The following is a 19,970-nucleotide window of genomic DNA, read 5'->3' on the forward strand; positions in this document are numbered from 1 at the left end:
GGAACATAGATACGCTCCCCATCCTGGAACATGCTAGAGCTATTTTTTCTGTACTGTGCCATTTCTCGACCCTGGCATTTCTTTTTCTTTGGGTTGTACATCGTTTTATTTAGAAATGAGTCACTGGAGAGGGGAAACACACTTGCTGACCTATCAAACCTGCTGTTAGTTAGCAAAAAATGAACAAACTGTCAGTTAGCTCATTCAGTATTAACAGGCCAATGAGTTTGTGCAGTTTATTCAAAGGATGTTTGAGCAACGGAGATGGAAAAAGTATTCACATCAGTCTCCTAAATGGAATTCCAATTCAGAGATATCAGGGATTTCTGATACAGTCAGACAGAGAGACAGACAGACAACTTAATTAATCCCTTTGGGAATTGTTAGTCTTACAGCAGTAAAGGCTAGGGTTGGGTATCATAAATTTAAATTACAAAAATGTCAATACCAGTATCAATACCTTGACTATCTTTCCCGGTATGATTTTTTTTTTTCGATACCAATTTTCTAACTAAAAGAAATGACATTACAAATGACGTAACGATTGTTCAGCTCCTTTACACCGACACATGTGAGCCCTGTGAAAGCTTCAGTGATCTTCCTGCATGCCTCTACGACGGGTAACATTAGACAGCCAATCGCCAGCATTATCAAATCTTGGTACAAGCATTGTGCATGCGTATTGGCTCACTGAAGCTGATAAGAGTTACCCCATACTATGAAGGCATTCGGTGGGTGCCTAAAAGTCTTGCAGTTCGTCACCCAGCCCTATCAAAGCATAAAAAAGCAACAAAAAAAATCCATTACAATGAATTGAGTTTGCTTCATGATCCAGTGTTTTTAAATGGTGGTTTTAACTCTAACAATGAGTCAGTATATCTTCGACTGTATCACATCTTAGCTTCGGCCCCCTTGTGCCGCCACTAAGAGTTCTGTTCATGCCCCACAAATACTTTTGGATCGTGTTGCTTTTGGCTGCTCAGTATCGACTAGAAACTAAATCACAATGTTTTATAACTCATTATCTCATATACTCAGCATTTCTGCTACCGCACAACTCTGTCCAGGAATGTGCAACAACATCCAGTGAAAACATCTACAAAAAGAAGCCACTGCTGTAAACACAGGTTTTGTGTTGAACACACAGCCATAGTTGCTACCTCTCTGTGGTTTACTGCCTGTGTGCTATCATCAGTCCTCTTTCAGAAAAGGCTTTCTACATTTGAATCAAACCACCCTTCTATCATTATGATTACGGGGTTGGACCTTGGCCACGCTCTTCATGTCTACTATCTGAGCTCTGTGTTGTACTGTAGGTCTAGGAAACCTTTTAAAGCAGTCCACATCCGATCCGCCTGCAGTCTCCGAGAAATCCCCTAATGTATAGAAATGATATATCATTACATTGCAAATATCAGTCTCAACCTGTCAGTTTCTGCCTCACTGCTTGCTATTATCAGACTGTGAGAAATGTTTCTTTTTCACCGCTACAGGCAAGGGTTCAGAAAAAAAAGTTTCATCTTTGAAAGTCTCAGAGAGCTACTGGGGTTATTTTCCCCCTGATCTTCACTGTCCTAGCATCCAATCTTGCTCATACATGTATTTTCCTCTGTCCGTCTTTTGTTTTACCCCGCTGTCTTTGAACAAGCTGTGCAGAAATGTACTTCAAAGGTTGTTGCTCCAGCTAAGAGAATGGCACTTGATGGTTAGCCTAAGGGATTAGACAACGCATGAAAAGAAAGCACAGCCTCCTCATATGATTAGTTTTTGCGCACACATTGCCCATGTGAATTTTAGCACAAAAAAACATTGGGAAAACAACAAATTTAACCCTTCTGAAACCTGAAGAAATCACACACTGAGTGGAAGGATTTGCGCTCTGATGTTTATAAAGGAAAGTCTGGCAGCCCCTACTGGGGATTTATGCCAGAGATAATAAAGGAGAGGTTCTGGAGGTTGGTGATAAGCTGCTTATATACATACAGCATGCAGAGGGGAACCTCTCCCCATGGGAGACAGCTGTACAGTCAGCCTGAGGTCAGTGAGGCACAGGGCTTCAGAGTGGATGCTGGTGTTGCTGTACAGACACCTCCTGTTGGTGAGAACTGAGAAGTACACAGAGCATCTAACTGAGGATCGCTGTAATATGCAAACACAAGTGTGTCAGGTCCCGAATTGCAGTGGAGTTTACATTAAGCTCCAAGACTCTCATCCACCGGCTTAGAGGAGAAAAGAAATGAATGTGGCGCAGGCTTATACAAGATGAGCCCAACAGCCACTTAACAACGAACATGTTCTCTCTTTTTCTCACACTGCAACCCCCGTCTTTCATGCCTCTCTGTCCCTCCACAGATCATTAAGGACCGCGTGTTCTCTCACATATCGAGGAACAAGTACATGTGGAACTCGCTGCCAGGAGGTCTGCTCGTCCTACCAGAGTACTCCACTCACCTCGCACATTTCCCTTTCTACTACCTGGGATTAGGTAAACACACTCTTGATTTAAATAAGTATGCACAACATGCAAATCTTGATTGCACATCGCGGATGTTGATGAGGCTATTATGTCAGAGCTGTGGAGGCTGGAGATGAGCAATCAACACTCAACTGGCAAATCATAATCAAATATTTACAGAAGTCCTTCTCTGTCGTAGTTCTAATTTTGCAATCATGCGAAAATATATGTTACAAATAAGATTTGTTCTTATTTCAATGTCTTTGAAGCCACTACACGTACGTTTTTATGTCATTCTAACACTTTTCACAAAGATGTATCTCACGTGGAAGCCTTATGTCAAGTGGCGTGACGTATAAATGCCACACCTCCACATGTGGCTCACAGTTGGATACAGCATGTCATAAGTACCTGGCGTCACTTAAGACTGACGCTATTGAACAAAGGATTTCTCATTTGGCAACTTCGACTCCTCGGCCCTCGCATCTCTCTCTCTCACATCCTCAATGTGAGTGAAGGAAGCGAGTGAAAGAAACGAGGAGACACGTTAGCACGTTGAAAAGCACATGCTTGCTTTCTGCAGCGTGTATCGCTTTCCACCACAATGTCTTTTTGATGGGTGCCAGAAATGTGACTTTTCAAAATTGTATCTACAGGGGTCAGTCCAGGTCAGGAGTTCACTGCTGTTATCCAAGCCGTTTCCCCATTGGTCTCCCAATCTCAGCCAATCATGAAGCTGCTTCAGGTGGTCTCCAAGTCAAAATACTGCTCCCAGGTACAGAATAAAATATAATATAGCCACAAATAAAAGAAAAAAAGAAGGAAAGGAATCCTACTGGTTGCTCAACATCAGCAGCTGTTTCTGATCAGTCTAATGCATCTATCTCCATATAATTCCTTTCCACTTCAGATCATCATTCTCTGGAACAGCGAGAAGCCGCCCCCCAGTCGGAGTAAATGGCCTCCCATGCCCGTCCCCCTCACTGTCACAGATGGCAGAAGGAAGGTGAGAGCCAAAGAAACACACACACACACCCACACACACACACACACACACACACACACAACTCACACTGACACCTGCTCTGACGCCTGAGTGACAGCATGACAAACTGTCAGTTGCCAGGCCCGATCTCTTTCTTTCGTTCTTTATCTCTGTTCTGTCTCTGGTCTGTCTCTTTGATGTCTATTTTTCTCTTTCTCAACCAACGTACATCTGACATGTCCACCGATCCGTGTGGCGTTTGGTTTCATAAATGTCACTCATCCTCAACATTTCTTCTCCGTCTCCATTTCACTGTCTGTTTTTTTTTTAACTCCCAAGGCAAAATATTAAGTGATTCACTCATCTCAGTCACTAAACATGCTTTACTGTAACCTGATCATTTCTTACTCATTCTCATAATCTCTCCAAGCACAGGCCAGACAACATATAGCCCATAGCACCACGATTACAATCTACTACTGTTTCTCTCTCTCAGACAACCAGTCGGTTCCTACCTCATGTTGCCATAGAGACGGAAGCAGTGCTGAGTCTGGACGAGGATACAGTCCTGCTGACCAGTGAGGTGTGTGTGTACATGTGTTGATAATAGACACAGCAGGACTGAACACACAAAAATCTATATTCCTGAAAAAGGAGCAACTGTGTTTAAGTGTCCCATGTCTGAATTTGTAGGTGAACTTCGCCTTCTTGGTGTGGCGGAACTTTCCTGAACGGATCGTGGGCTACCCTCCCAGGAGCCATTTCTGGGATCCCCTGAAGCACGCCTGGGGCTACACCTCCAAATGGACCAATGACTACTCCATAGTCCTGACTGGAGCTGCCTTCTACCACAGGTACAACAACAGACTGCAGCAAACTAAATACTAAACACCATTTTAGATCATTTGCCTCTTAATTTGTTTTATTTTCAAACAAGTACAAACAATACTAAACGTCAAGAGGAACACCAGAGTGATTTATCTTCTGGGAACCATGGATGTCTGTATAATATTTCATAGCCATCCATCCAAAAGTATTGGAGATATTTCAGTCTGGACCAAAGTGATGGACTGACCCGACTGACCAATGTTTTCATTACACATCATCAGCTTTGGCTTAGAACAAGAAAGTACATTCAGAGCTACATGTGCTTTTTGCTCAGTTTCATGTTTTCATTATTGCCATGTAACAAGTATGCATGCATATACTGTGCACACACCAACATTTACACACACACACACACACACACAGACACACACAGTACAGACTCAACATTGATTATGCATATAGATTGATACATAGATAGATTGATTGATACATAGATATAGATAGATAGATAGATAGATACATAGATAGAAAGATACATAGATAGATAGATAGATAGATAGATAGATAGATAGATAGATAGATAGATAGATAGATAGATACATAGATAGATAGATAGATAGATACATAGATAGATAGATAGATAGATACATAGATAGAAAGATACATAGATAGATAGATAGATAGATAGATACATAGATAGATAGATAGATAGATAGATAGATAGATAGATACATAGATAGATAGATAGATAGATAGATACATAGATAGAAAGATACATAGATAGATAGATAGATAGATATCTATCGATAGATAGATAGATAGATAGATAGATAGATAGATAGATGGACAGATGGATAGATAGATAGATAGATAGATAGATAGATAGATAGACAGATGGATAGATAGATAGATAGATATCGAAGAGATTGCCTTAGAGAAACCTTTGCATCAGGTTGACACAATTCTCAATATACAAAAACAATCAAACTGAAATAAAGTGAGAGAAGAACAAGGAGAGGCTGAATTACTCAGCAGTTACTTGAATAATGTGAAAAGTCTGAAGTCGATATGTGCGATGGCAGAGGGATGTGGGCTCTCATTCAAAATGGTTGTGATTACTCCACAGGCAGGCCACATTTTAAAACAAAGGGGTTATATTCTTTAGCAGTCTCTGTTAACACATTTGTATCATTCTAATTTTAATCCTTACAGCCCATACAGTAGGTTAGGTACACTAGGATTTGAGTGGCCCATACGCATTACCTCAGATGCCTGTTTCACCACTTAAAGGGGCTTCACTTGATCTGCAGAACATTAATATAGTAGTAAACAAATAAAAGCATATATTTTAGGATAAAAATACATATTACACCTTTTGATTTTAGTTCCATTGCCCAACTAAAACACATGACAGGCGCTAGATCTGACAGATGTCAAGCGAGCGGAATACAAAGCACTTGAAAACTGAAGGAATGGAGAACGTATGCGCTGGGGTTGAGTTTGTTGTGCACTATAAATATCAAATCCCTCTGGCGGTGAAATGGTTAACTCGTCCCAGATACATATCATCACCATATATAACAACACACCATCGACTCCTTTCTTTAGATGCTATTGTGCCTGTTACCATACAGGTGCTGGTTGCCTGGCCTCCACCTGTGATCAATTAGACTGTAGGGATCTCTTTATTCTGCATGATGCATTTTTTATTTTTATTTTAGTTGTTTAGCTTTTGTGCTTGTCTGTAGGGATTTACTGTACTGAGTGCAACTATAAGAGGCTAAATTTGTGATTAGAGAGAATAATAGTGAGACAGAACATCAGGTTTAGCTTACTGGTGACAGATTGAAGATGAATGAGCAACTTGTAATAGAGGTAGGTGAGGAAATAACAGGTAATAATTTTGAAACGTTACTTTTTCATGTCAAAATGTTGCATCATCCTGTAGTTAATTATTTTTAAGTGGTGAAAAGTAGCCTTTTAAAAACCAAATGTGACCAAAACTGAGAGCACGTGTATTGATTTTAGATCATCCACCTCTGGCAAAACTGACCTCAATGGTCAAGAGGTAACAAAATATAATGTTAGAGTGATATCAACGTGATTTATATCAAAACCCAGCAGCATCTGTTTTATGATGAAGCGTCAGTAGCTCAGTCCATAGGTGACTTGGCTGGGAACCGGAGGGTCGCTGGTTCGAGTCTCTGTGTAGACCATGAATGGAGTGTGAACTGGTGGCTGGAGAGTTGCCAGTTCGTCTCCTGGGCACTGCTGAGTGCCGGTCACTGGCAGCCCCCTCGCTTTAACATCTCTCCACTAGTTGCATGTATATAGGTCCTGTCTGTGTATGTGTGTGTATTTCGGGCCTGTGTGTGTGTAAAATGAAAAAATAGAGTGAAAATTGAATTTCCCCATAAAGGAATTCTTCTTCTTCTTTGATGTCCTGCCAAACCTTTTCTTGAATCAGACTTTATTTTTTACGAGTGTGTATTCAATTCTTGTTGTCGAACAGGAGAAACAGACAGGGTGGTGAATGTCTGCAGCACAATTAACAGAAACGTCTGATTGTCCTGCACAACAAGAAAGAAAGCAGAGAACACATTTTCACTCATAACTTAGCTTTTAAATTGTTTAAGCTTGTGCACTGTCTTTCTTCCAGTTGCTGTTTTGTATTCACATGATAGAGTTCATGTGCGTCCCGTTTTCTAATTTGTGTTTTTTTTTGACAAAGCAGCTGTGGGAATAGAACCTGTGATGTCCCTGTTAGTTATTGGAAGTGATTAGCGACAATTACGGCTGATCCGATCCGGTCTACTTTGTCGCCAGATGTTTTTTTTTACACAGCTGACGTTAAATTTAATTGACTTATTTCTTCGGGATTAATGGACGTGCCTGTATAACACTGTCCCACGCCCCACAGGTACTACCACTACCTGTTCTCTCACTACCTGCCCCAGTCTCTACGGACTCTGGTGGATCACACCTCCAACTGTGAAGACATCCTGATGAACTTCCTGGTCTCTGCTGTGACCCACCTGCCGCCAATCAAAGTGGCTCAAAGGAAGCAGTACAAAGAGTTGCCCAGTCCGCAGGTAGGCAGCCCTTAATCTTTCTCACGTGTTTAATACTTCAGTTTGTAAATGATGTTGACTGAAATAAATAAATAAATGACTGTGTCGTTCCGACTCTCAGGGTACAAAGAGTGTCCCCTGGGCCAACCCGGAGCACTTTAACCAGCGGCAGGAGTGTGTCAACACCTTCGCCAACTGGTTTGGCTACATGCCCCTGGTCCACTCTCAGTTCCGCCTGGACCCTGTGCTCTTCAAAGATCAAGTGTCCGTCCTACGCAAAAAGTACAAAGACCTGGAGAGGGCATGAAAATGATGGACTAAATGGACAGAAAGGCTGGAAAAACATCAAGGTCTCGTCTAGTGGCCTTTTGTACAGACAAATGGACCAATCAGTGGTGGGCGGACATGATGGGATACTCCAGACTGTCTGGGATGTGGACAAAGTGGCAGCGTGGTCCATTTATGACATGGACAAAGTACAATCATCAGACAGACCCTGGTGGACTGTTCTGGACTATATCCATATAAATATGAAGAGAAAGGGCCTTTAAGAGGAGCTTCGAATGATTCTCCCACCTCCACGAGTCGGGTCAGACCACAAAGGAGGAAATTAAGGGGCCTTGGTAGAGTCCCTGTAATTGGGCTTCCCACTGAGAAAGGACAATCTCTATAGACAGTTAAAAAAAAAGAGCACGTGTGAACGCTTCAGATGTCAGCACTCTTGCTGTGACAATGTGGGAAAAAAAATGGTCCTCTCATGCCAGAAGGGACTGGTACTGGTGCCATGGACTCCAGCTGTCAATGTGTGTCCCAGCGTTACTGTGCAGGGACTGTTGCCATGGAAACAGATCATTTCACATCAAAATGCTAACTGTAAAACCAATAAAATGATTTATAATGCAAATTCTGGCACGATGCTGCATGAAGTTATTGTTTTTTCTCTCCTTACCTGGCACACGCTCTCTATTCAAGGAAACATTTATTTTCCGCAAATGTGAAGGAACCAGATTGCTTCTTGATACATTTTAAGATAATCAAGTAGTAAAACATACCAGTGCAACAGATGAAGGATCAGACGAGCAGCTATTTTCTTGGATAAAGTAGGAAATATGTTGATTTAGTGAGAAACGGGCAAAAGAGACTAGACTTCATACTGGTCATGTATACACTAGCTCTGTTCATGGAACGTCCTTTAACCGTCCTATTACACCAGTCTTTAGCAGCACTGCAACTAACAGATCATTTAATTTTCATTATTGATTAACCGTCCTATTCCACCAGTTTCAATAAATCATTTGTTGTGTGAAATGTCCGAAAATAGTGAAAAATGCTCATCACTAAAGTGACATTTTCAGATTCCTATTGTCTGAGCAACAGTCCTCAACTCAAGTCCAAAGTCGATCACAGAAAAGTGAGAAAATAAGCATAAAGTCACATCTGAGAAGCAGAAACCAGGGATTTGTTTTTTACATGTTGCTTATGAATTACTTAAATCAACAATTCTGATAGCAGTTATTATAATTTCTTAAAATGAATTGAGTCATTTGACTGTTTTAATTTTACTCTCGACTAAGCGTACAACTTAATATTTCCACAGTTCATTGAAGATTACAATGAGCCAAGTTCATATTGCGTAAACACATGCAGCTCAATAACTGAAACACGCATTTTCCTATCCAATGGTTACACTGATAACTTGTGCTACATAGCGTGCCTGACAGCTATAAATCCTGAGATTTTATTTTCTTAGCAATTAAGTTGATGGTGAAACCCGTTGAATGGGCTGTAATATTATTCTAAATCCAATAACAGTGATCAGAAGCGCCGCTCAATCACGTCCCCTGTGTTTTTGTGACTTTGTGATTCTCGGTCTTGATGTAGTGTAGGAGCTCTAAACGGATGAGTTGTTGGTGTGTAAAGATACAAAAGATCAGGGTCAGAATATGCATCATTATGTGTTTGTGGATATGCTTTGATGTACTTATGTATAATCTCAACTGTAAAGGAGATCATGGGGCTCAGGGACGGAGCTGATACTAGAGTCTGAGCTGGTCTTGTATCTAGAAGCAGGATTTAAAGAATTGGTTCACAAATGTTTGTTTAAAAAAAAGTTTATTTTCTACAAAACTGAAATGACCAAGTAGGCCTATCTGTTGTCCCACAGTTTACAAAAATAAATTCACAGGCAAGCAAGTCTCAAGACCCTCAGGGTAAACAGGTGTGCTGTCTAGCACTCAGGAAGCTAATCTCATTAAGCACATGAGCCCACACAAACACACATACACTTATGTACAAAGCACCTGAGATACGTAGCTGCCAAAGGGCTTATTTGAATTCTGAACTCAGTGTTTGTACAAATGACGGAGGATAATAAGGGCAATTGTTCCTTTTGTAAACACGGTCGTCAGATCAGCATCTGTGCTTTCTGGGAAAAAAAATCACCTGCGATTAATTCAAGTCTGTCTGGTGTCGAGTCAATACCCGCGGGCGAAAAACACCATCAATACAATGCTTTAAGAAAACTTTGTGTTTACCCGAGGCAACACTATTATCATTATTTAAACAGTATCAAAACAGGAGTCCATTACTTATTCCTGTAAACACAGTGACGAAAAGCACTTGGCAAACAGAAACTCGGTTGTTAGCTGCCTTGTACCGAAACGGAAGGATTCTTGGAGTTGGAGTGTGTCAGGTTATGCTTTTTTTTCCTTATCCTATCCAAATGACAATCCCCCTCCCCCCAACTATTGTCAATATAATACATAATAACAAAAAATCTTGCGTTTCAGTGATGAACACAAAGTAGATGCACCAAAGTGAAAGGTCCCATAGGTCCCAGAAAATCCCTTCTTTGCCATCATGCAGCCCATGCATCTGTGGAGGAATGTTATCTATAGAGTCCAGAGTGGATCTAGTGGAACCATCATTTCCTGTGCGTCAGCATGGCGTTGACGTCCCAAAGCAGGTTCCTCATCTGATCCATCAGCACCTTCATCTCCTGGTTCTTCTGACGTACCTTCTGCACGAGAAGAGAAAAGAAACATGACATCCGTCAGTTCAACTCCTAATAGCACATAAAACTTTTTTTTTTTTTTGCATTTACCATCCTTCCGAACATAAAGCATCAGGACACAACCTTGTTTACTCACTTTATGCTTATTTACCTGCTTGAGAAAAAAATAAAGAAGATGCTTTCACTGGTTTGCTACAAACAAGGTTACCAGCCTCGGGCAAACCTTTCCACTATTCTGCCAATGGCTGCCTGGTGGCCATTTCCGAACCGACCTGAAATATTCACCCCGCTGGAATATTATCTCTAATGTTTACAAAAGCAACACCCTGATTTGAAATTTACTTGAATAGCACAAGATGCATGGTTTCTGCATTTCACCCGCAACGCCAAGGGGGTGTCAGCACTGCCACCTACAGGCATATGCCGGGGCTAGCTAATTAGTCTTGCTCAGTGTTCTTTCAAAGCCTCGGGGGAATCCTTCACTTTCAGTAAATTGCGAAAACAAATGTCAGTCTGATCTGTGAGGGAGTAATGAAGTGTGACCCCAGTAACAGTACATTGATGTTATTTAAGAAGTTGCAGCAGTGTTGGACTTTAAATGATTTTGCTTGACCAAATATCCCTTCAATATCTGGCAATATGATGCACACTGAATCATTTATTAGTGCATGGGTTATTGCAGGGTAACTACTAATTGTATTGCAATCTGACAACAGCATAGGGAGGTGGCGCTGTCACAGAAAATAAGTGTGAAGTAACTGCTAATTATTACTTGTTCGGGGGAAAAAAAGAGAAACACACCTCTAGAACCTCTTTTCTCTCCTGGTTGACAGCAGAACTGCAGGGCTCCACTTTGACAGAAATCTGCTCCTCCCCGACATACGGCAGAAGCTGAGGACACGGAATACATACAAAACAGTTTTACCCCTCCTGTCTATGAATGCTGAAAGAATTGAAGTGCAACAAAAGGCAAAAGATATACTGACAAGACTGCAAATGCATTTAATGAAGTCCTAATCAAAGCACAGGAATGGTAACGCTAATTTTCTTTTTGTTCAAATATATGCGTTTCAAGCAATCGTTCGTTGATTTCCCACACAAAAGGCAGAATATTTGAAAAAATAAACATAAAAGACTCCTTCCTGACCTCTGATGGCCCCTCCTGCAGGTCAGAGGTCATCTCCACACAGCGTTCGTACAGGAGCCGGAGCTTTCTGAACAGCAGGGCGAGCTGCCGTAGGTGTTCCTGGAGCTTCCCAAAGCGGTCCTGGTACATCGCCTGGCTCTGGGTCACACCATTAGGAAGCTACATCGAAGACACACAGCATCATCAGTTTAACTCTGTCTTTTACATTTTTAGATCAGATATAAAAACTAGTTGGTTATTAATATGAAGACGGTCCACAAGTCACAGTCCTCCTCTGCTTTGTTTTTATAGCACTTTAGATAGAGCATCTGGAGTCCAGGGTCCTGATGCGGCTCGTTTGCTCTGAGTTTTCAGTGCGGTGTGAAAAAAAAGCCTGCTATGTTTAATGGACAAGGACGAGCTGGAAGAGGTGAGTGAGACAATTAGAGACACAGATCAGGTGGAGATAGAAGGATGAGTAAGATGGGTGCTGACAAGCATGCCAAGCAGATACGTGAGAAAGGGGAGTTGGACAAATGTATGCTGACAGACAACAGAGGAAGCCTGTAAGATAGAAAAACAGCCGCAATTAATTTCACATCCACACACACCTGACGGGAGACGGTAAAGAACAGATTGTATAATAAGTCAAAAATCTGCGGTCAATGAGAGCAGTTAAGAACAGAATCCTAATATTTTGTCCCGCTTATCTATATAAATGTTGGTCTAGGAGTATGATTCTCACTTTGGGTGTGAGAGGACGAGCCCACTATAGTAGACTTCAACAGACTCCAGCAAGTGTGAAAAAGTGCAATCACGTGATTTGTGGGGCGGCAGTAGCTCAGTCCATAGGTGACTTGGCTGGAAACCGGAGGGTCGCTGGCTCGAGTGCCTGTGTGGACCATGAATGGAGCGTGGACTGGTGGCTGGAGAGGTGTCAGTTCATCTCCTGGGCACTGCCGAGGTGCTGTTGAGCCGAACCCCCAACTGCTCGGGGCGCAGGTCACTGGCAGCCCCCTCGCTCTAACATATCTCCATTAATTGCATGTATATAGGTCCTGTCTGTGTGTGTAACATTAATAACAATAATAGAGTGAAAAAATTGAATATCCTAATTCTTCCTCTTCTTCTTCTAAAGGTGAAAATGTTGTGCCGGCTCCAGAACAAGCAAGTAAGTGGATATTAGGTTGGGATTGTTTTGTCAAAAAAATAACTTCTAGATAAATGAATAATGAAAATAACGTCTACATTTCAGCCCTAGCCAGAATATTACAAAACATTTCAATATAATGCAGTCCAAAGCAACAGCAACACAATCTAACTGACTTAAAAATCTCTTTTTTTCTCAAATGTAAGCCACATGGTCTATTACTACGACAGTGGATCCGACACAATAAGAGGTCTGTGCCAATGCTGATGTTTGCAAAAAAACAGGCATTCATACGATAACAGCATCACATAGAGATGATGGGGCTTTTATCTTAGCTAGCTAACAGTATGGTGTCCAGTACCTGTGTAGCTCGTGTGATCTGGAAGATTTCCATGGTGCGAGTGACGATGTCCTGTACAGTCTCCTGTCCAATCCGACAGAGGAACACTGGGGAGATCTCTCTGAGGGCTCCCTGAGCGGGCTGCTGACCTGCAGCTGAGGCAGCACTGGGGGGCAGGTGGGGCTGCTGCTGCTGCTGCTGCTGAGGGGGCATCCCTGCCATCCCTGGTTTCTGAGGTAATGAGGTTGACAAATCTGTGGGAATGGATGATGAGAATGAGATAAGTAGCGTTCAGGGTTCCTACACCTTTTAGAAAGTCAAATTCAAGTACTTTTCAAGCATTTCAAGGTGCATTTTTATGCGTTTCCAGCACCTTAAAGCTGTGATAACGCACACATTTGTACTGTATAAAGTACACAAACAGTATATTCAGTATACATATTATTGCACTTGTTAATCACGTTAGATTAGATGTTATTTTGCTAGAAAACAACCAAAATGATATACAAATAAAGGAAACCAATGTTGCATGCGTGTATACAGAATTACCATCAGAGCTGTTACTATTAGTCGACAGAAATAAAGTCACCAACTATTTTCATAAGCTGTTAATCTTATGTCTATTATAATCTATCACCTTAGCTGTGCTTGTTTCTATTATTCTGCTGTATTAACCGCCATAACATATAAGTCATATTCACATTACTATAGATATTATTATAGTTACTGGAAGTGTGTCTGTCTCTGTCTTTGTGTCTGTTTTTGTCTCTCTCTGTCCATCTGTCCGTCTTTTCTCTCTTTCTCTCTCCTTTTCTTTCTCCCCAACCGGTGCAGACAGATGTCCTTCCTCCACAGAGCTGGGTCTGTCTGACGTTCCTGTCTGTTATAGGGAAGGTTTTCGTTGCCACCGTACTCTACGGGGGAATTGTTGGGTCTATGTAAATCTTAAATAAGTCATAGTCAGAGTGTGGTCTATACCTACTCTGGAAAGTGTCCTGAGATAACTTTTGTTATGATTTGGCACTATAAATAAAATTGAATTGAATTAATAACCAAAAGTCAGACAAATGCTGTTTTCAGTCTCTAAAATATGTAGATCTTCTTTTCTCAGTGTTATTATAGCATACATGCCACCCCATATAACCTACATTTCAAGCACTTTATTCAGACACTTGTATTTTAGTGAGGTGTTTCCAAGGTTTCCCAGCACCCGTGCGAACCCTGAACGTTACATAGGGGGCATACATTTCTGTTAATTTAAATTAGAGGTTTTTCTAATATATGTTAAGTCTGTATAATGTTTGTTGCTTGTACATTTAGAGTGTTATAACAAAAACAAATTTCCCCCCTGGTGTTATTAAAGCATTTCTGATTCTGACGTTGAGACCCCAGTGTTCACAACTACGGGGGTGACGTCACCGCTGCTCACAAACGTTAACGCAAGCTAACGGTTAGTTCATAACTCCGAGAGTCCTAACGACGTAATGTCACTCTCCTCTAACGTTATCTACTGAATAAAACGTGTATTATTGAACACGCTGAACTAGAGGAACATAGACTGTACTGACTGAACAATGCTAAACACGGTTGCTAAAACATGCTAGCGTGAAGCCTGGCACCGGGGTGCAGAAAGCCTTACTCACTTAAATCCACTTCCTCCGGGTTGTTCCGTGCTTTCCAAATATCGCCGGCTTCTTCTTGTAATTTCTAAAACCATACAGTTTATGCTAGTTTATTATTAAATGAGACATAATGAAAACCTTTCCGCTGATTTATTTCAGAAAGCTGCTGCACGTTATTGTTATCATTGCGTCACTTCCGGTCACAGGCGTCTCCCACCACTAGATGGAGACAGTCAGTTGTTGAGTCAAATGTAAACAACTTCCTGATTAGAGGAACTAAAGTATTAAAGTAGTGAAGATAATGCCACATGCTAGTGTTTTTAGTACATATTTTATCATTGGATGTTTATTACTGAATGAATGAATACGTGCTTTATTTCAAACATGTGACATAAAATAAAAAATAAGACAATAAAAGCTAGATCAATTCAATTCAATTTTATTTATAGTGCCAAATCACAACAAAAGTTATCTCAGGACACTTTACAAACTAAGTAAAGACCACACTCTATGATAAACACAGACCCAACAATTCCCCCATAGAGTACGGTGGCAACGAAAACCTTCCCTATAACAGGCAGGAACGTGGGACAGACCCAGCTCTGTGGAGGACGGACATCTGTCTGCACCGGTTGGGGAGGAAGAAAAGGAGAGAGGAAGAGAGAAAAGACTGGGTGGTACTTGAAGGAATCTCCAAACTAAAAAAAGGAAATATTAACTATTAATTTCATATAATACTAAGAAAATACTTGTACTTGTAAGATCCTTGAAATGTAATTACAAATAAGTTTAGCATTTCCTGTCATATTTTGGTTTCAATATAATTTTAATTGTAATAGGGAAGGTTTTCGTTGCCACCGGACTCTACGGGGGAATTGTTGGGTCTGTGTAAATCATAAATAAGTCATAGAGTGTGGTCTTTACCTAGTCTGTAAAGTGTCCTGAGATAACTTTTGCTATGATTTGGCACTATAAATAAAATTGAATTGAATTGAATTGAATATCAGCCTGCTACGTAGTCATGTTCATGAGGTACGAGCTAATCTGTGATGGAAGATAGTTAGCAGAGGTAAAATGATTGGTTTGAAGACACTGATGCTAACCCTTTTCATACGGGCTGTGGCTGTCAACAATAAATAATCTTCTGATTAGGAATAAACCTTCCTGTCCGTAGCTGAATAGTGTCGGCCTACGCTGCTGTATTTGAACATCGGTCTTAGTGGTGGTGCTTGAGAGAGCCTGAAATTTTCTGAGGTGGTACTTCATGTGCAAAGTCCGAGAACCACTGAGTTAAAGGACCAAAAACACAATATTAACTCAACATGTCTGAAAAGGAATAGGAAGAAGTAAAAACGTATTTAATCCTACCCCTTTTCCACTATTATATAATACTGCACATAATGAATGGCTTCATATTTATATTTATCATATCCTATCTTTAATACTTTAAAAATATTTGCTACATATATGTATTTACACACCACAATAAAGAAAAAATGTATATTTACATACGTATATATCCAATGTATATAAACAAATAAATAAATAATCTGTGAGAACACCTGGTCAAAATAATCTTTCTTCCTCCACCCTGGGAAAACCATATTTTTGTGCTGCTTTTTAAACCAAATCATGCTTGGAAATCACCTTGGCGTTACACTCCATCTGTTCCACAGCTTCACTCCACACATAGAAATACCAAAAGCTCTGAATGTTGTGTGGAGATGTTTTAAAATATACCCCCCAATGATTTCCACATCTCTATTAAAGGTATACTGAATGCAGCATTTAAGCATCATTTTAATACTGAAGCAGTACTGTTGGATATTCCATCATATATTCAACAACCCTTTACTAATAATAGAATATGCAGATACACATGCTTTTATTTTGACATCCAGAAAGAATGTATTTTAGGACTTAACTTTAATTCCTTTTAGTTTTATTAAATACACTTTCTTCTAATAAAATGCAGAGATGACATAAATGAGCATGCACTAATAGGCAATAATAACAAAAATGGGACTTTTCTTGGTGAAATGAAGGTCATGAGTGTTTGCCTTGAAGCCCGACCAGCCCAATGAGATTTGGTAATGGCAAATCATTTATCATCATGTGTCGACCTGCTTTCTTTATTCATTAAATCTGTGTGGCTGACTTTATCTGTGGTTAACATAAGATCGGAGGTTGCTCTCATTGTGACGGGCCCGAAGTTTTAAGGAAGTGCATTTTGTTACAAATGCACAAATGTGTTGTGTTTTTAAAGGGCCATTTGTTGCCATTAACATACAGTCAATTCAAGTGAATTTATCAAAGTAAAAGGTAATAAAGTTTGTTTTTTTTCTGTGTCAAAGAAAAAAGAGAAATCTACCTGTATTTGCATATGATTTAAATTTCCTCCAAGGTCAGAATGGATCAAGCAAAGAAGCTTGCAAAGAAACTGTCAAGAACAGAAAAGACAATATAGAATTGATTGTGGAGCTGAAAGCATATGGGGGATTTTCATTTGACTTGAGTTTGGTTAGACAAATTAAACAAGCATTACAAAATCTGAACGTGAAATCAATGAGCCATGCTCTCCAAGTGTATGTGTCCACTGCAGAACTTCAACTTGAACCTTAATAGTATCCTTCCTGAGGGAGATTTGGTTTGCAGGCAGGCATTAACGACATAGGTCACAGGAACACGCTGATGACAAGGAACAGCAGAGCGAGTCAAAGAATGGAGTCAAGCAGAACATTCACGAGGGATTTGCTTACATTTGGCTCTTTTATACATCATCCATTGCTTACTGTTGCAGCAATGTGCTCTGAGGTTTTGAAATTTCAAGTTTATATGAACACGATTGTCAGTCTGAGCATCAAATTAAATGTTAACGGGACCCCTCCTCTCTTTCTAATGGCGTTCTCTCATCTTTATGGCTGAATTCCATGAAGGCAATAAAACATTATTCGATGCAATCAGTAACTCTCATTAGACAAAAGGTGTAACACAATAGAGGTCAAGATCCTTTTAGGTATCGGAGCAAGACACATTCAGGAGATGGATTCAGAGCTAAGCCTACAAAAAATAGAGCCACATTATAATATAATAATAATATGCAGTGGCACTGATGATAAAGGGCATTGAGTTATCTGATAGAGGCATTTAAATGCCCGATACCAGGAAATATGAAGCACTGTGATAACATAGCTGATAAAGCTACACAAAGGCTTGGCTGTGCTCTCATAGCAACCAGAACAACCTGTTAGCACGGACAACTTTGTGTCCCTCTCTGCCCTTGAGGTTGTGTGGTGATGATCGGAGAAAAGTGGGTTTTAAGTAGTCACAGGGGAATTTATGTGTTCATATGTCGCATTTGTGGACAGCAGTATCAGTCTTAATCTCGTAATAATTTATGAGCGTTGTAAAACTTGTCGCTTGAAGAGGCTCCGTCACACCCTTGCCTCTGTCATCCTTCACCCAATAAAATCAAAATGAGAGGGACTGAGTGTTTACCTTTTCCTGAAAAATAGATAAGTTCAAGTTTTATTGGAAGATAAATAAACACAGAGGTGGAAACACCTGCACCTCCAGTGTTATTCCAACATTGTTTCAACTGCCACTCAATATTAGCGTTACAAAAAAAATCAGAGTGCCCTACCAAAATGTTATTATTATTTGATGCACAAGTGCAGTGAGGCAGTCACATCACTGCTTTTTGATCAGATGCCAGTTTTGCCCCAAGTATTGTTGTGCAATCTTGATATCAAAAGGGAAATATCACAGGAGCACATTCTGTTCTTCTTGCTTCAGTTATTCCAACGGATCAGCTGCTGTCATCAGGCAAGGTGAAATCAAACGCGCTTCATTCCCCAAATCTGAATCAGAATTACGTTCATTGGGGTGGAAAAATGTCAAAGTAAGCCGAGCAGGTTTTTTCCATGTTATCTGACTAACTGTGATGGGTTCCTTTGGTTACATTCAAGTTTCGGGTGAATTAGATCCATTTTATTCGGTTGCGTTTTCTTTCCTCCAGTTTATCGGAGTTTGGTGGAAAGTGAAAAGTTAAACATTACGGGGAAGTAACTGGGGTGCAGCAGCACCATTAAACACAGGTGGGTTTTTTTGGACAAGAGTAAATGAGTGCTGAAGACAAATAACAGAAAGGTTTTGACCTTTTTTGCTGAAAAAAGTTACCTGCTTTGGCTCAGAAATGACACTATGAGAGCAATGAGAGTGAAGGGAAACTTAAGTGTGCTGCCTTGGAAATTTGAGTTTCCTCGACCTTTTCATTTTTACCATGTGTCACTGGAGACATGTTACAAATACTGAAAATACTCAGCACACAGCACACAAGCCCTGTGTGGCAATAATGTATGATGTGGGACAATCATCATTTGGCATCATTTCATCTGCATGCTTTAATTTTCAGGGTTGAACTAAGAAGCAATAAATAGAAGTAGTTGGTGTGAGGTAGATACAAACTGTTATCGCTGAAGAAAAGACAGTGTAAGACTTTTACGCACAAGCCTCATAATTCTAATTTACATATCACATTTCACTTGTCTGCTCTCTCTGCAGAGGAAGAAGAAATACTTCAGAGTACAGTTTTTTTCACCTGCTCAGCTATCTATGACGACTGAGAGTTATCAGCAGTGTTATGGAGAGCTGGCAGGTATAAAAGGGACAGACAGAAAGGTGGGGACAGCCGTAAAGTACAGCTGAACACCAAGATGGAGAAAACAAGGATGCTTCTTGTCCTCTCTGTCTGTTTGACCTTCATGATACCAGCCTGGACCCAGGTAAGGGACACTTTGGATGTCTACTGCAAAAAATGTTGTGGGACAAGTGGCCGGACTTTGTGTCCACATGAAGGGGGGCTGTGATGGACCAGTGATGGCCAGCTGCCTTTTGTATATAAATATATATATATACATATTTTGCTTAAGTGTTATTACAGTCAGAGGTTAAGGAGACATTTAAATGCATGTCAAAGTAAGTTAAGGATGTCCCGTCAATGTGAGTTCAACAGTGGAAAGTTCATTCTTGATCTAGGAAACAGTTGTTGGTTTTTTGTTGGTAGTTATTTTCCTCTTCTTGCCTTTTTTTCCCCCCTTTTTTAGTAATTTTGGGTTTAATAAAAACATGAAAAAGTTGGACCTTTTACAAATTGGCTCATTACATGAAAATTAAATGAAGAGCATGTCAAATTGCATCATTTGTAATAGTAAGTCAGTAGATTCAATTAACCTTTTGTACATTCAAACTTGTAATGTTAAATTCCAGCTGTTCCGCATCTGCGTAATTATGACCAGAAAATGATTTATAGCTCCTCTGTCCTCACTAATCATTTCTATTGCTAAAGGTAGTGCTCCTGTTTGCAACCACATATGAACTA

General features: G+C 40.3%; 2 protein-coding genes across 3 annotated transcripts in view; one reads left to right on the top strand and one right to left on the bottom strand.

Moving 5' to 3' along the window:
* The window catches only part of ext1c (exostoses (multiple) 1c), a 77,557-nt gene extending 69,362 nt beyond the window's left edge, over nucleotides 1–8,195 (top strand). For both annotated transcript variants that reach the window (XM_083925673.1, XM_083925672.1), the window contains exons 6-12: nucleotides 2,353–2,485; nucleotides 3,112–3,230; nucleotides 3,366–3,461; nucleotides 3,937–4,023; nucleotides 4,134–4,294; nucleotides 7,189–7,360; nucleotides 7,461–8,195. In XM_083925673.1, coding sequence (XP_083781799.1) covers nucleotides 2,353–2,485; nucleotides 3,112–3,230; nucleotides 3,366–3,461; nucleotides 3,937–4,023; nucleotides 4,134–4,294; nucleotides 7,189–7,360; nucleotides 7,461–7,646 — 954 coding nt within the window. In that variant the 3' untranslated portion in view covers nucleotides 7,647–8,195. The remainder of the gene's footprint in view (nucleotides 1–2,352; nucleotides 2,486–3,111; nucleotides 3,231–3,365; nucleotides 3,462–3,936; nucleotides 4,024–4,133; nucleotides 4,295–7,188; nucleotides 7,361–7,460) is intronic.
* A 1,239-nt stretch (nucleotides 8,196–9,434) lies between these two features.
* On the bottom strand, nucleotides 9,435–14,765 carry LOC310956156 (mediator of RNA polymerase II transcription subunit 30). The gene is made up of 5 exons (XM_083926298.1): nucleotides 14,612–14,765; nucleotides 12,990–13,222; nucleotides 11,500–11,658; nucleotides 11,154–11,243; nucleotides 9,435–10,358 (listed from the first exon to the last, which is right to left on the bottom strand). Exons 2-5 carry the CDS (start codon nucleotides 13,188–13,190, stop codon nucleotides 10,263–10,265), a joined length of 546 nt encoding a protein of 181 aa, XP_083782424.1. The 5' UTR covers nucleotides 13,191–13,222; nucleotides 14,612–14,765; the 3' UTR covers nucleotides 9,435–10,262.
* Between the last annotated feature and the right edge of the window lie 5,205 nt (nucleotides 14,766–19,970).

Source organism: Echiichthys vipera (genome assembly GCF_963691815.1).
Source record: "Echiichthys vipera genome assembly, chromosome: 13".
Classification (NCBI taxonomy): domain Eukaryota; kingdom Metazoa; phylum Chordata; class Actinopteri; order Perciformes; family Trachinidae; genus Echiichthys; species Echiichthys vipera.

What these genes read in the sequence shown, in the direction of transcription:
- LOC310956156 (XM_083926298.1), bottom strand. Translation starts at nt 13,190, where the DNA reads ATGGCAGGGATGCCCCCTCAGCAGCAGCAGCAGCAGCAGCCCCACCTG. An exon ending in TGCAGGAGGGGCCATCAGAG is followed by an intron (nt 11,244 to 11,499) that starts GTCAGGAAGGAG and finishes CCGTGTCCTCAG; the next exon opens with CTTCTGCCGTATGTCGGGGA. An exon ending in AGAGAAAAGAGGTTCTAGAG is followed by an intron (nt 10,359 to 11,153) that starts GTGTGTTTCTCT and finishes CTTCTCGTGCAG; the next exon opens with AAGGTACGTCAGAAGAACCA.